A 14152-nucleotide genomic window follows, 5' to 3' on the forward strand; every position below is an offset into this window, starting at 1 on the left:
TGGGGGTATTAACATGGGAAAGAGAATTTCAATATACATTCCTAAACAATGCAATTATTTTGCAGCAAATAGTTAACAAAACACTAGAACACTATATATATGCCAGAATAGGAAGTAAAGGAGAGAGTACCTCATGTTGGAAAGTACAATAGCTTTCTCTTATTTACATTAACTACAGCTCTTATAACTCCATCCTTTGATAAACGTTTATGTATTGTGCTAATGTTCTTATTGAGACAAGAGTCAAACACTGATAAACAGTGTAAAACCATTTTCTTTATTTTTAATTTTTAAGGATTATAATTTTTAAAAGGATGCATCCTCTTTCTTATATTGGTAGTTAGTACAAGTCAAATTCACAGAGTTTTAAAACTACAAGGCACCACAGAATCATTTAGACTAATGCACTAATTTTACAAATATAGTAGCTGAGACTCAGAAATGCCAAGTGACTTGCCCAAAGTCATACTGGTAAATAGTGGCTCAGTTCAAATAAGACACTAGGTCCTCTTACTTTCAGCCTAGGAATATAAAATCTAAAAATTATACTCATACACCATGGTAAAATACCTCTGTGTGAAAAGATATGCACTTAACTCGGCCACATAGTGCTTTAGAACACTAAGATGTGAGTTAATTGACACAGGCTAGTTTTGTTCTAAAATTCTGAGTGCAAAGAAGTAACAGTAGAAATACACGTATCGTAAAGCTATTGAAAAGGTTTCTAACCAGCAAAAATCCCTTTTATATACGTTCAAAGGAATATTTTTCAACTTATATATAATGCTTTTGTTGTGAAGATGGTGCAAAAATTTCCCTTTCCCCTTTTAACTGCTTCAGAATCAGAGATCTGTTTCTACAAAGTAGGTACCCACTGGTAGGTTTAGGCATAAACCATGTTCATAGCTCCCTCTCATGACCATCGAATGAATACTATATAAGCCTCCTTTATTCTCGCTGTTGTATTCAACTAACAGCTCACTGGTTAAGTTTTAATTGCTTCCAATGAGGTCAGCAAAGGTATTTATCGAAAAGCCCTGAATAAAAAGGCTCCACACACACACATACAAGCATACACGCGCTCACACAGAGAGAAAATCCTCTTGCCTGTTGATTTATGGAAACAATTATGATTCTGCTGGAGAATTTCTCAGCTGAGAAATAGTTTGTAGCTACAGTAGAGAGGCTCAAGTTGCACAAGGCAGACAACAGACATGGAATTCTTGTGTATCCAGCTGTTATCAACAGAACAAGTAAGTTACTGTTATTTGTCTTTAAAAATAATACTGAATGATTTTCTAGTAGTTTACCTCTTTCTCTGGTTTTAGTGCTGAGGGGAAAAGTAAAGTTACCAAACTTTTGAGCCACGTAATTATCTATAGTAATTATGCTGTAGAACTTATATAAAGATAAGGTTGACGTTTTCCAGACAATACTGGCATTTAACTTGAGAAATGCGGGTAGTTCAGGAGAATATAATTGATTAATCAGAAACATAAAAGCATACAATAAACAAATCTAGGGAAAGCATTTATACTTTGTTAATAGTGATTTTAGGACTTAATTTAAATCAATAGCTCTAACTGCAGGATGTTTCTTACCAAATAGCAATCGGAATAAATGGTACAATCATATTCTGATTTGTCTCTAATAATGCATAACTTTTATAAATCTACATAGAGAGAAATGAAGATGTTGGCATCTTCTGTGAAAGCTGTTTTAAATGTGCCTTCACAGTACAAACTGCACTGCATGTTATACTACTATTTACCTACTAAGATTTATACATATAATTTTTCATCCTCCCCTCCCCTCCTTTCCCTATTCTTAATTTCTTATTGCAAACAGAAGTCAAGTAGTAAACAGTGTCACAGCAACTGAGCTTATTACAACCTGTTTTTGTAAGGAAATACCAACAGAGAGTTATTTTAGGAGGAATCCTGTATTGTTATCAGGAACTAAAAGGATAAGGATAACAATTTGGAAAAAAACAACTACTCTTTCTTAAATCAATCTACAATTCACAGATAGGAAGAGGTCAATGACCTAGGAGCAACAATCAACTCAAGATTTAATTTTCATTATGTTATTCATGAACACCCGGAGTACTACACTATAATGCGCAAATGGATACTGACATGGATCCTGCCAACTTTGCTCTACAGATCATGCTTTCACATTATCTGTCTAGTGGGCACTATATCTTTAGCTTGCAATGACATGACTCCAGAGCAAATGGCTACAAATGTGAACTGTTCCAGCCCTGAGCGACATACAAGAAGTTATGATTACATGGAAGGAGGGGATATAAGAGTGAGAAGACTCTTCTGTCGAACACAGTGGTATCTGAGGATTGATAAACGAGGCAAGGTCAAAGGAACCCAAGAGATGAAGAACAGTTACAGTAAGTAATGTCCTTAATTTATAGCACTGTGTAGGAACCTTAATCTGTGAAAGAATCATTTTTCAACTGACAGGCTTTCTTAGTTTCCTTTTTTTTTTTTTTTAAATTAACTGTCATCTTCTAATTTCTCTCAATTGGGATCATTGAACTATGTTTCCAAAAACATCTTCTGCAACAGGTCAAATTTACTAATATTATAGTTGTAACTGATAACCCAAACCAATTTGAAAATATAATCCCTATGTCCTAAACTCAACATGCTTATAAACTAAGCAAAATGTAAATGATATTATTCACACTGAAATGTGACTCACTGTCTTCTATCAAAATTCATTAGGAACTCTTAAAGAGAATTCTCAGTAAATACTCAGTAAATGAGTACTCAGTAAATGCTCACCAAAAGCTACTTACTAGTTTGAGGAAAAGAAATTTTATTTTAAAAAGTAATTTGATTTTCTTTGAAACAATATTTCTGTAGTGGGAAATAATCTGTGCTCAAAATGAATTTAGCAACTTGTGCAATTGTGTACAGTTATAAAATAGAAGGGAATCTGTGGTATCCTCATCTGTTTGCACCACAATGAGTTTGTATTAGATTGTTTATTCACCTGAGCAAAAAAAAAAAAAAAAAATAGGTTCCTCCTAACATTTTCTTTAATCTTCTATGCCATAGTTCTATGTTATCTTAGGAGAATTGTAAATGTGAAGGAGGAAATAAAAGTGAGTTAGAAGAGATGTCCATGATTTTCAGTTATTGTATTATATTTTTTCCAAAACCCAGTTTTTTTTTCATGTTAAAATATCAGGGTTGGACTTATCATTTAGCAGTTATGATTAATAAACAGTTTTAATAGTTTTAAATTTAATGGGGTAAAATATTCAACATGTATAGTAAGAATTTAAAATCCCCGAATGAAAATAGATTTTGTTTATATTACTAGCATTTGAACAATGTTATTATTATTTCATCTTATAATATTATGTATGTTAAAGTCAACTGAAAAAGAATGCATGGGGTTGATGGTGTAAACATTTGCTTAAGTACTTATAGTACGTTTTGCTTGCAGTGAGTACTTGAAACTTCGGTTGCTTGTTTAATGAATGCTTTTTAGGCTTCTTAATTAATGAACCAATAAGTGGGAATCTGGGGAATTATGTTTCCCATATGAAAATAAGAGGATCTTCTTTGTAACTATAATCGATATAGAATGCTAAGGCCATTTTAATGGATCATTAACAGCAATTCTTTAATCATTACAGTTATTAATAAAATTATCATGTTAGTCATAGAATATTGTTCTGATTATGCTTAGGTTTAGGTAAAGAAATAACCATTTGGAGGAAGGTTCTGTGAATAATCACTTTAATGTGAGCAACAGAATTTGGAATATAATCAATTTTTTAAAAATTAAGACTTATCATGGATAATGGAACCTGGTAGAGGAGACAGAGCCCAGGTGGAAGTTATGATGCATACATATAATCCCTGCCTGTGAATAATTCTGGGAAAATATTTAATTCTTTCCAAGTCTCAGTTTTTTCATCTCTAAGATATGGGATATGCGCAGATGATCTCCAATATACCTTCTAGTTCTTATGGTCTATTCTATTCTAAGCCATAGAATATATCAAATAAATGTGAATAAATCTAAGTACTCATTATATAATTACCACATACTCTGAATGATATAGGTGAATATTATCTCAAGGATAAGATGAGCTGTCAGAACTAATTTGAAATCGTAGCAATATCGTTATCAAACCTAAACACTATAGAATTCTTCTGTATGCCAGCTAATTCCTTTTGAATGCTTTAGTCAAGTAATGGAAAGTGAAAAATTAGATATAAAATCCAGTGAAAATGAACAGTATGCATAATTATTTGGGATGAAAAATATCCACAATTAGGACAATTCACATATGTGTTTTATTTTGTGTTAAAATTTCTTGAAACCATGAAACCCAGGTGTTCGTAAACATACACAAAATGCCAAACTTATTTTATAGTTTGAAACACAATTTAGTGTTAACCTTGAGTAACCATAAAGCCGATTGGGTATACCACTCCTCCTCTACTCTAATTCTACAGTAAAAATGAAAGAGAGAGAGAAAGAAAGAAACTCATTCTGTATCATTAATTAGAATGTCACAATACCAAGGTACTTAAAGTCAGGATATATATCATATAAATAGTCTTCATTTCTATAAGCTTTTCATAGGCTGCATATAGAAGTATACTTTCTTGATACGGTGAATTCTCCTGGAACGAGAAACCTTTAATGGGATGCTTTAAGTAAACCCTAAAACTCTTGGCAGGTTGTATTGTTATCCTATTAAAGAAGGAGCCACTCAACCTTCAGCATACTTGAAAAGAAGCTGATTCACCGTTGTCTATTAGGAAATCCTAAGATACAAAAGGAAACACTTCATTAAAAAATAAATGGAGAATAACTTATTAGAAGAGAATTCTGGTAGTCGTTTCCTATTATTTCTGGGAAAGCCTTACTAATTTTAAGTGTGAATGCCCCATACATAAAATGTGCAAATTGACACATATAAAGTTGAAGCTACTATATCCAGGTACAAAGAAAGTGCTCAACAAAATTTGTTTAAGAAGCCAAAGAAGAACAAAAACTTGAAATTACAAATATGAAGACTATTTACATTCCTCAATCATTAACTGAATGAATGAACAAATAAAAGATGTTTCCTTCCTATTTAAAATGAGAGTAAAGGTGATTGGATCATCTACTAAAGTGAAATGCAGCAGAGTTCAGAAAGTGTGATAGATCTGAATCAAACTCTTGCATTTCATTTTCAGTATTCTGATGCCTTAAATATGTTCATTGGTTTTTGAATACCCTTCTTTAGAGGTCTTTTAAGATGGTATAGATTTAAATATCTTAGATGGTAAAATTTTGCGTGAAAAGTTAGATGTCAGCTTGTGTGAGACATAGTTGTTCTCTGCATTACCATGAGAAGGTTCCCTACTCCATTCTCATGGCTTTGCTTTGAATGAAGGGGAAAGTTACCTGATGAAATGAATAGGTTTTGAAGGACTGCTTACTTTACTAGGAGAAGGATAAATTCTTCATAAAAAATGTGACTTCCAAGATATTGCTAAGCTAATGGGCTGGAGTGAGTAGAAGAGGTAATAAATCTGGGTATACAATTCTGTTTCCAGAAGATTGGGCTGGGACAGGTTGATGGAGGGCCTAGAGGAAGAGAAGCGTTGTGGCAGGGAGGTGGATATGATAGCTCATGTCTTGTATCTTTAGGGAACTAAAAAAATTACTTAAGCTATCCTGAGTTGTGAGGACCTAACTTTAGTCTTAATTATAGTGTTGTCTTGTGAAATATTTTAAATTTAGATTAGAATGAGTAAATTGCAGGAAAAAGCATGCCAAGGAACCCAACAAAAATAAGACTTGTACTAATAGACATTAAGTAAGACCCAGGTATGTAAACGTAGGAATTCATGAGAGGCCAGGAGATGCTAGACCACACTGCCGACACTGGGGAGAGAAGCTGTTACTGGAGAACTGGTCCTCAGATTGCTTACCCTTCTCACCCAGGAGGTAAGAAAGCCTGTTCTCTCTGGTGGTTCCACATTTAGCCTTCTAGTAGGTTTACAAGTGACAAAACTGGAACCTAACCTGAACTAATAATAAGGGTAATAAAAGCAATACATGCACTCCTAAAATGAAAGAAATATTCATATCCTGCAAAAGGAGAGCATTAATAACATCATAAAGGGATTGGTAATGGATGGTCAATACTTTCCCTGTTGTCGTCAGAACTCCCCCCTTGGGGAAGGGTGAGAGGGTGAATTTAGACAATTTTTGGACCCAGCACTCCATCAACAGACAGAGTCAATCACTCTACACCTGACAGAAATAACACTGCTGTTTAAGCTGGGAATTGAGGCGCCAAGTGAGAGATGGCAGCAGTGTACTGGGCAACTGACAACTGGCCTGAGAGACAGATGTGGGACAAAGAACTCAGTCCTTCAAGACCATTTTCTTGCTTTTGGATCCAATTACTAAAAGGTTTTGCTCTTCCCAACCATGGTCAATATCATTCATTTCTTTTAAGAAGAAATCCTTAATTGTGATAGGCCACTGACTCAAGCAAAAGCATGCCTCACTGATTAGAATTAAGCATTGTAAGTTCCATAGCAAAAAAAGGGTTAGCCATTCTGAAAACCTGCCAATGATTTGGCAATATTCTCTTTTGGATTGTTAGACTGTGACGGGATATGGCCTAACAATTGGCAAAAAGCAAATAAACACAGTGTTGTGGGATTTGACTTTGGCCACAAAATCTTCAGCAACCCAACTGTCAACAATTCTTTGGATAAGATCCTACTCAGCAATAATCTCTGCTAGTAGTTAGCGAATATACACACCACCTCTAAATATGGAGATGGTGAACTTGCTTATGCTCCGAACAGTTCTTAGCAGGTTATACAAAAGAAAAATAATTCACATTATCAAAACAAAAATAAGAAAACCAGGGCAACCCCAACTTAAAAAAAGAACAATGAGAAACATATCTATACTGAACCCAAATCCTGCATTACTGACAAAATGCAATCCTGTAGAACTGGTGACAAAGTACACATAATTTATTGCCACAGGTGCATCTCTTCTTTATTTTGTAAATCCTCATTTGAACTGACCATCATTTTCTTTTCGGTACCAAGCCAGAGCATCTACATGTATTTTCCCTTTCAACTCAGCTGTGTTACAGCTCTTTAGCCTACGTTCTAGAGCATTCAGAGACCCAAGTGAATTGGAGAGAACACGAGAAGCCAGCTTTCAGTCAGCCACGTTCCCTTTTCCAGGTTTTCCTATCGCTCAGCTTTGGCTAAATACTGTAATCAGCTAGGGAACTTTAAAAAAAATACTGACGCCAGGTCCCACCCGCAAAGACTCTCATTAAATTGATATGGGGTGCAGCCTGGGCACCAGGAATTTAAAAAGCTCCCCAGATAATTCTGACATGCTGCCAAAACTGAGAACCACTGGATCATGTTAGAGGATCACATTAGATTATTGGGAGACAACTGTTAAATCAGAATCCTGAGAAGGTGGGGGAAGACTCAGGCATCAATATTTGTTAATGCTTTCCAGTGATTTTACTGTGCAGATAAGGTTAAAAACAACTATTTAATGGGACCAAGGGTTCTATTTCAACCTGGATGCCCTCAGGTCCCAGGAATGTTTTAGAGCCCTTCGATGGCTCCATAGTTAACTTATATGAGGATTTCAAAATGGGCTTATCAGGAATGACTCTCTGAATTATGCATTGATCAAGTTCTTCTGGGTCCCTCCGACAAATCTCAGAGGCTCCAACATTTGGAACTGGTCTGGAAATGCATTTGATGATAGCTCTGTAACTACTATGTGAGAAGGCTATGCAATGAATTCAATTGCAGGGAAGAATAGGTCTTGTACCACAGTCTCACAATGACAGGCAGGTCTGAATCTCTTCTGACAATTTCAAGTAGTGCTACAGCAGGGGATGTGGAGTATAGACATCAATGCCAGCTTACTTGGCACTTAAATGAGCCACTTATAACTATGATCCCAGATGCCCCCAAATTAGGGTCTCATCTCCTATGGCCACCCCGCAGAGTTTAAGGCAGTGATTTAAAGAGATAACCTCAAGTCTAGAAAACCCAGGGGAAAAAAAACCACAAGCCTAGAGGGTCTATCCAGAATAGTGAAAAGGATATGAAGCTAGAGGTTGGTTTTCTTTGTAAATTTGGGATTAAGGCAAAGCTTTCTTTCTTTTCTCAGGATCCTAGCTTTCCTTCGCTGTATCAAAAACTTTTGGTAGCACAGTAACTTCTTTTCCATCACTAGTGGAATACAATACTTTTCTATATTTTAATTACACATATGGCACACAGAAGAAAAGGCAGGAATTGTGCATATCTAAGTAATATGGAGAAAAAATAACTCATTAAATGAAGTAAGCTTCCATATGAATTCCTTCCTTTTCTGAACCATATCCAATCTTTCCTTAAAAAAAACTTTACTGAGGTATTTGACATACAAAAATCTGTACTTATTTAATGTATACAAATTGACTAATTTCTACATCTGTGAAACTACCACCACAATCTATGCCATAAATATATCTACCACTTCCAAAAGTTCCCTCCAGTCTTTTAATTTATTATGATTATTTTGTGATAAGAACACTTAAGATCCATCCTTTTAGCAAATATTTAAATATACCATGTAACAGTATAAACTATAGGCACTACACTGCACAGTATATCTCTAGGACATATTCACCTTGCATAGTTGAAATTTAGTACCCTTTAACAAATACCTCCCTATCTCCCCCTTCCCTCCAGCCCCTGGCCACCACCATTCTACTCTCTGCTTCTACAAGTTTGACTATTTTAGATTCCTCCTATAAGTGGCATTATGTAGTATTTGTCCATCTGTGTCTGGATTATTTCACTTAGCATAATGTACTCCAGGTTCATATCCAGTCTTCCTATACACAAAATAGGTTGGAAAATGAAAGTCCTCTGCCTTTCACATGGTTCAGAAAGCTAAATTAAAGAGTCACTGAACACGTAACTATTTCTTGACCAAGATTCACATCTACTATATTTGAGATTATATCTGCACCTGACTTAGGTAGAGAAGTCATACCTAATTTGCTAACAAAGCAAATTTACCTATTTACCTTAGTTGTGCAAAAGGCTTTGTGTAGTAATATATAAAGACAAAGGGATTAGGGTGGGGAAGCAGAGAAGAGAATTACCTAATATCCATGTCCAGGTAAAATTTGCCTTTTAGGCAGATAATGTCATTCTCAGACCTTTTGGTTTGATGTATATTGGGAGAGAACTGGCTCTGGAAGTTCTCTGTTCCAGTCAACTTCCCTGCAGAAGAATGTAATCACTTCTACTAGAGTGGGCATGAGTACTTGCTAGAGCCATTAGCTAGTGTCCTTCTGAGAATAAATAGGATGGCAACATCTTTGTAAACAGGAGAAGAAATAGCCCAGAGAGGAAAGGGGGAAAAGGACTTTATATAAAAATAAATGGATTTTGCATTTTATTTGCTTTAGAGATTTTTAAGTAATCTCTACACCAATTTGGGGCTCCAACTCACAACCCTGAGATCAAAAGTAGCACTCTCTACCAACCAAGCCAGTCAGGCACCCCAGATTTTGCATTTTAAGTTTAGGGTGGATTTAAACACAAAGTATCCTCATAAAATAGGGCTCTATTAACTGTTTTGATGCACTTGAAGAATAAGGGCAATGGAATGCAATAGATTAATAACAGTGGGAGAACTTCTGAGATCAAAACAAAGCCAAACTAAATAGTGTACAGGGGGGTTGAAATAATAATAGATCATTGCAGATGATACTCAAATAGGAAGCTTGAATCTATTAGTTAAATTCATGCCTAAAATTGCAATGATCTTTGTTTATTTATCAGGACTATATACAAACTCAGTTTGTTTTTTATGGTTAATATAAGACAGGGCAAATGAGGTATATTTCAATATGCATAAATACCACACTTAACCATGTTAAAATTACCATGTAATATTTTCCATTTATCTGCCTATTTGAACTTTAGATGTAATTGTAGATAATATTGAGAAAATGCTTTTGGAACAAATTCAGAATCAACTCAGCATGCAGATTTTACTTAGGGCAGCAATTCTAAACCTTGTTTCTTAGGACACTGGTCTCCCTTGAGATATTAATGGTGTTTCCTACAGCACAGTTTCTGTGGCTGATTGGGAAATATTAGGTTGAATAAAAGTGAACAAGTTTTCACAGTAGGAAATCTCTGAGCCTAATTGATACTAATATAAATTGCAAAACTCTAGGAGATTATGTATGGTTTCCCAAATTTAGTTGACAACAGAGTACACTGATCCTGTCCCACAACTCTCTCTCTCTAGTTTGGGTAAAACACTTACATTTCATTAAATTGTAATTTCAGCCTGGGTGGCTCAGTTGGTTGAACAGCTGACACTTGGTTTTGGCTCAGGTCATGATCTCAGGGTCGTGAGATCAAGCACCATGCTTGAGATTCTCTCCCCCCACCCTTTGTCCCTCTCCCTTTTCTCTAAAATAAATAAGTAAAACTTTTTTTTAAAAAAGATTGCAATTGAAGACCTATTGCCTAGGGATCTCTCTCTGGTGTAGTGAAGAACTAAACCAAATTTCCCCCTCATTTTTTGGTTTCAAATAAAAAGGCTATAAAATGGACCTGAAGCAATATTTTAAGAATGACCTTGAACCAATAATCTGTGCCAGAGTCAGGAGCCTCAATGTGATTTTGGACAATTAGGGTAGTATTTTGGGTATACATGCATGCTGGGCTGAAATCCAGAGATTTGCAATGAGATTTAAGCCTAGCTTGAAGCTCTTTTATGAGTTTCGAGCAGCTTAAAGGACCATCCCCCTAATCTGAAATGATGTCCAATACCTATTATTTAGGCAACCTAGAAACTGACCAAAAGCTTTTCCTATGCATTAGCCTAAATATGTTTTAGGATTACAACATGATTGAAGAATTCTTAAGTTATGTACCTAAAAACAATCAACATTTAGTTTTCAAAAAAGTAGTTTGAGCAAAAGTTTGCAGTTATTTTAATTCTATCAATAAAAAACAAGTTTTATTTACTGGTCAAAAACTATTTAGAAATTTGAAATTTAGCATAAATTGAAGGGAGAACTGCAAATTTAATGAATTAATTTCAGTACCCTTTGAAGAGGTCACTTATAGGAGATGTTCAATAGAATTGCCTTTTCCAGCCATACATAGCACTTTTGCTCCGTTTTGGATTCTTTCAGTTTGCTTTTGGCAATGCTACTAGAAAAATGTAAGTTATGGAAAGATAAGCATCATGTCTTATTCTTCCTTTTGTCTTCCAATGGTAGAGGAAGAGCACTTAGCCCAATGCAAGGGAGAAGGATTGACAGTCATTCAATATATTTCTCCCTTAAGCTTTTACATCTAAAATTAGTTATGGATAAGAAATAGATTACTAAATTATCATGAAAATTTAATGGAGACAAGAATTAAAAGTTCGCTGAAATAAAAGAGAAGTACGTATCTTTTCCCTCTTCTCTCTTATTCTCTATCTTTAAAATACACTATTGGCCTCTGGAAACTATTTGATTTAATTTTCCTGGGTAATTTCAAGGGACTGGTGGAGAAGTTTAATTGTAGAGGCCAATGATCTAAGCAGGCACATGTAGCAGAGGTGATACTAGAAGGATGACTGACATGGCATGGTGAAGACCAGTCCTGGAAAAGTTATGGCCTCCTCAACACCCATCCTTATTTTCATCTGTCACCTAATTCTTGCACATCAAAAACTACATGCAGAGAAAAATGACAATTTGTTGATATTGGTTTAATTGCAGTATACTATATTGCATTAAAAGGAGATAGAGAGAGGAAAAGTCTTTAAGAATTAAATGAGCTATACTAGTAAAACCAAGCAGTGGGCTGATAATTTTTGGGTAGGGAATCTGCTTACTTATTAGTAACACATATGGGACTGATCCTGGTCTTAGTGACTGGTGTCAAAAGGTGGAGAGGACATATGTATGTATACAGAGAGAGCGAGCTGGGGAGAAGTAGGAAGTTGGTGAATACACTCTCAGTTTGTTTTAGTGCCAGTCACCTGATCTTTGGATTATCTTGGTGTTTTATAGTGTCTCAAACTGCACTTCTGATAAGAGCCTGGTTGGTCTGGTCCATATTGTAGCATCTTTCATGGGGAGATCACTTGTAGGCAGTGGACAGTTTCCTCCCTTGTTTGCATGAATAATGAAGACATCTTACAAAACTTTGAAAGATGGATGACTTCTTTTTTTCCACTCTTTTATTAATTCAACAAATATTCATTGACACCTCTCCTATCCCAGACTTGGGCTACAATAGTAAGCAATTCCACAGTCCATATTTTTAGAGAATTAATGGTTTAGTTGGGCATGGAGGGTGAACTACAAGTCAGAAGGGGTAAGTTCAGAGCAATTCGGGGTTGCCCAACTCAACTCCAGGAAATGGGCATGCAAGTTTTTTCTGGGAGAAAATGACCTGAAGGATGAGCAGTATGAAAGGGAGAGGACAAATATATTACCTTCAGAGGAGATACGTTTGGAGATGTCTGGTAGTAAGACAGTATTGCAAGGCTGGGAAATGGGAAGTGACTTAATATCTTGCCAGGTATCAATGTTAAGTTCACTAAAGTAACCTTTTTTCTATTAAAAATATGAGAACATTTGCCTTTTATCAGTTGATAGACTTTGCTCTGTTTACTAAAAATGACTATTTATTTTAAAGGGTAGTTTTTAAGGGTAATTTTTTTCTTTAGAGGGTAACTTCTTTTTTAATAAGATTTTATTTATTTAATTTTCCAGAGAGAGATCACAAATAGGCAGAGAGGCAGGCAGAGAGAGGGGGAAGCAGGCTCCCTGCCGAGCAGAGAGCCCAATATGGGACTCCATCCCAGGACCCTGAGATCATGACCTGAGCTGAAGGCAGAGGCTTTAACCCACTGAGCCACCCAGGTGCCCAACTTTTTTGAAGGCGTAATTGAAGTCCTGCTAATTGGAGTAATATTGTTTTTCTGGGGAGCTGCATACTTTTTCTTTTTAGTGGTTTTCCAATCTTTGATCATAATTGTAACCTGTTAAGTCAAGTGTCCATAAATATTCATTATAAATGCTACATTATCATTATGGAGGATATTTTTTCCCATAACAGTTTCTATAAAGTGAGAGAAACAACAGTTTTGAGGCATATGTTTGGCTTTTAAGGACAAAATTATGGAGCTTATCTGCCACATTCTTTACAATAAGCTAACTTTTATGACCATTAGAGCTGCAGCCATTGCTACAATTATATAAGTAGTGCACTCAGCAGTCAAGTAGCTGTGCATACTTTTATTTCCTTCAAATCACGAAGTAGGTAATGAAGCAAGGTGTTTTCCTACTTAGATAGGCCAATCAGAGTGTCTCTGTTTCTGAGAAATTGTGGTCAACTCCCTGTCCAAATAATGCATCACAAAATAACGTCAGATATGTACTAGACATAAGAAGGTGCTGTCGACTTTGAAAAGATTCTGGCCAAATTTGGTCTGGAAATTTTCTCTTAACTGGCTTAAAGTTGATCAGATATTGAATAATAATTCATCCCCGAGGAAGATGAGCATAAGTCTATATATCATTGTGATTAAGTTGTACTCAGACCTAAAATTCACGATGTTTTAAAGTATTATTTCATAGTCAATCAGGTATTTACATTAATATTACTACTAAAATTACTGTACTGTGTAGATATAAATTTTGTTTGTTATTATCATGAATCTTCTAATTTAGCCTGTATAAAATTGTACAATGTACAACCAGGAACATTTTCGTTGAGTGACTAAACATAAGTAGATCACTAAAATGATGTTAATTCTTTTAAAATATGTATGTCAATATTGAAATTGGGGCAGAACACTTCATCACTTTCTAATTAATTCTCAGAATACCTCTTGCTGTAAGCTTGCAGTTATACTATTAGTCCATTTCACAGAAAGAAGGGAAAAGACTTTTAGGAAATTGGTCAGCCTGATAAGCTTGCTAATGTACAACTTATAGTTTTAAAATTATACATAGAACTATTTAGGTGTTATTCATTTTAATTAAGAAAGATTGGTGTTAAAAGATTAGCTGATGATTGAAATGATCATAACA

At 35.2% G+C, this 14152-nt stretch overlaps 2 protein-coding genes across 3 annotated transcripts in view; one reads left to right on the top strand and one right to left on the bottom strand.

Annotated features, from left to right (window-relative positions):
- Nucleotides 1-14152, bottom strand: part of LOC111159976 (family with sequence similarity 227 member B) — a 187137-nt gene that overhangs the window by 71067 nt on the left and 101918 nt on the right. The gene's annotated exons all lie outside the window — the stretch shown is intronic.
- LOC111159982 (fibroblast growth factor 7) overlaps nucleotides 917-14152 on the top strand; it is a 51049-nt gene continuing 37813 nt past the window's right edge. Inside the window, exons 1-2 of one of the 2 annotated variants that reach the window (XM_022522715.1) lie at nucleotides 917-1253; nucleotides 2028-2404. In XM_022522715.1, the coding sequence (XP_022378423.1) occupies nucleotides 2119-2404 (286 nt within the window). In that variant the 5' untranslated portion in view covers nucleotides 917-1253; nucleotides 2028-2118. The remainder of the gene's footprint in view (nucleotides 1254-2027; nucleotides 2405-14152) is intronic. The other variant, XM_022522723.1, reaches the window with a different exon arrangement.

The sequence above is a fragment of the Enhydra lutris genome, unplaced genomic scaffold (genome assembly GCF_002288905.1).
Source record: "Enhydra lutris kenyoni isolate GAN:26980312 unplaced genomic scaffold, ASM228890v2 scaffoldscaffold4, whole genome shotgun sequence".
Lineage (NCBI taxonomy): Eukaryota > Metazoa > Chordata > Mammalia > Carnivora > Mustelidae > Enhydra > Enhydra lutris.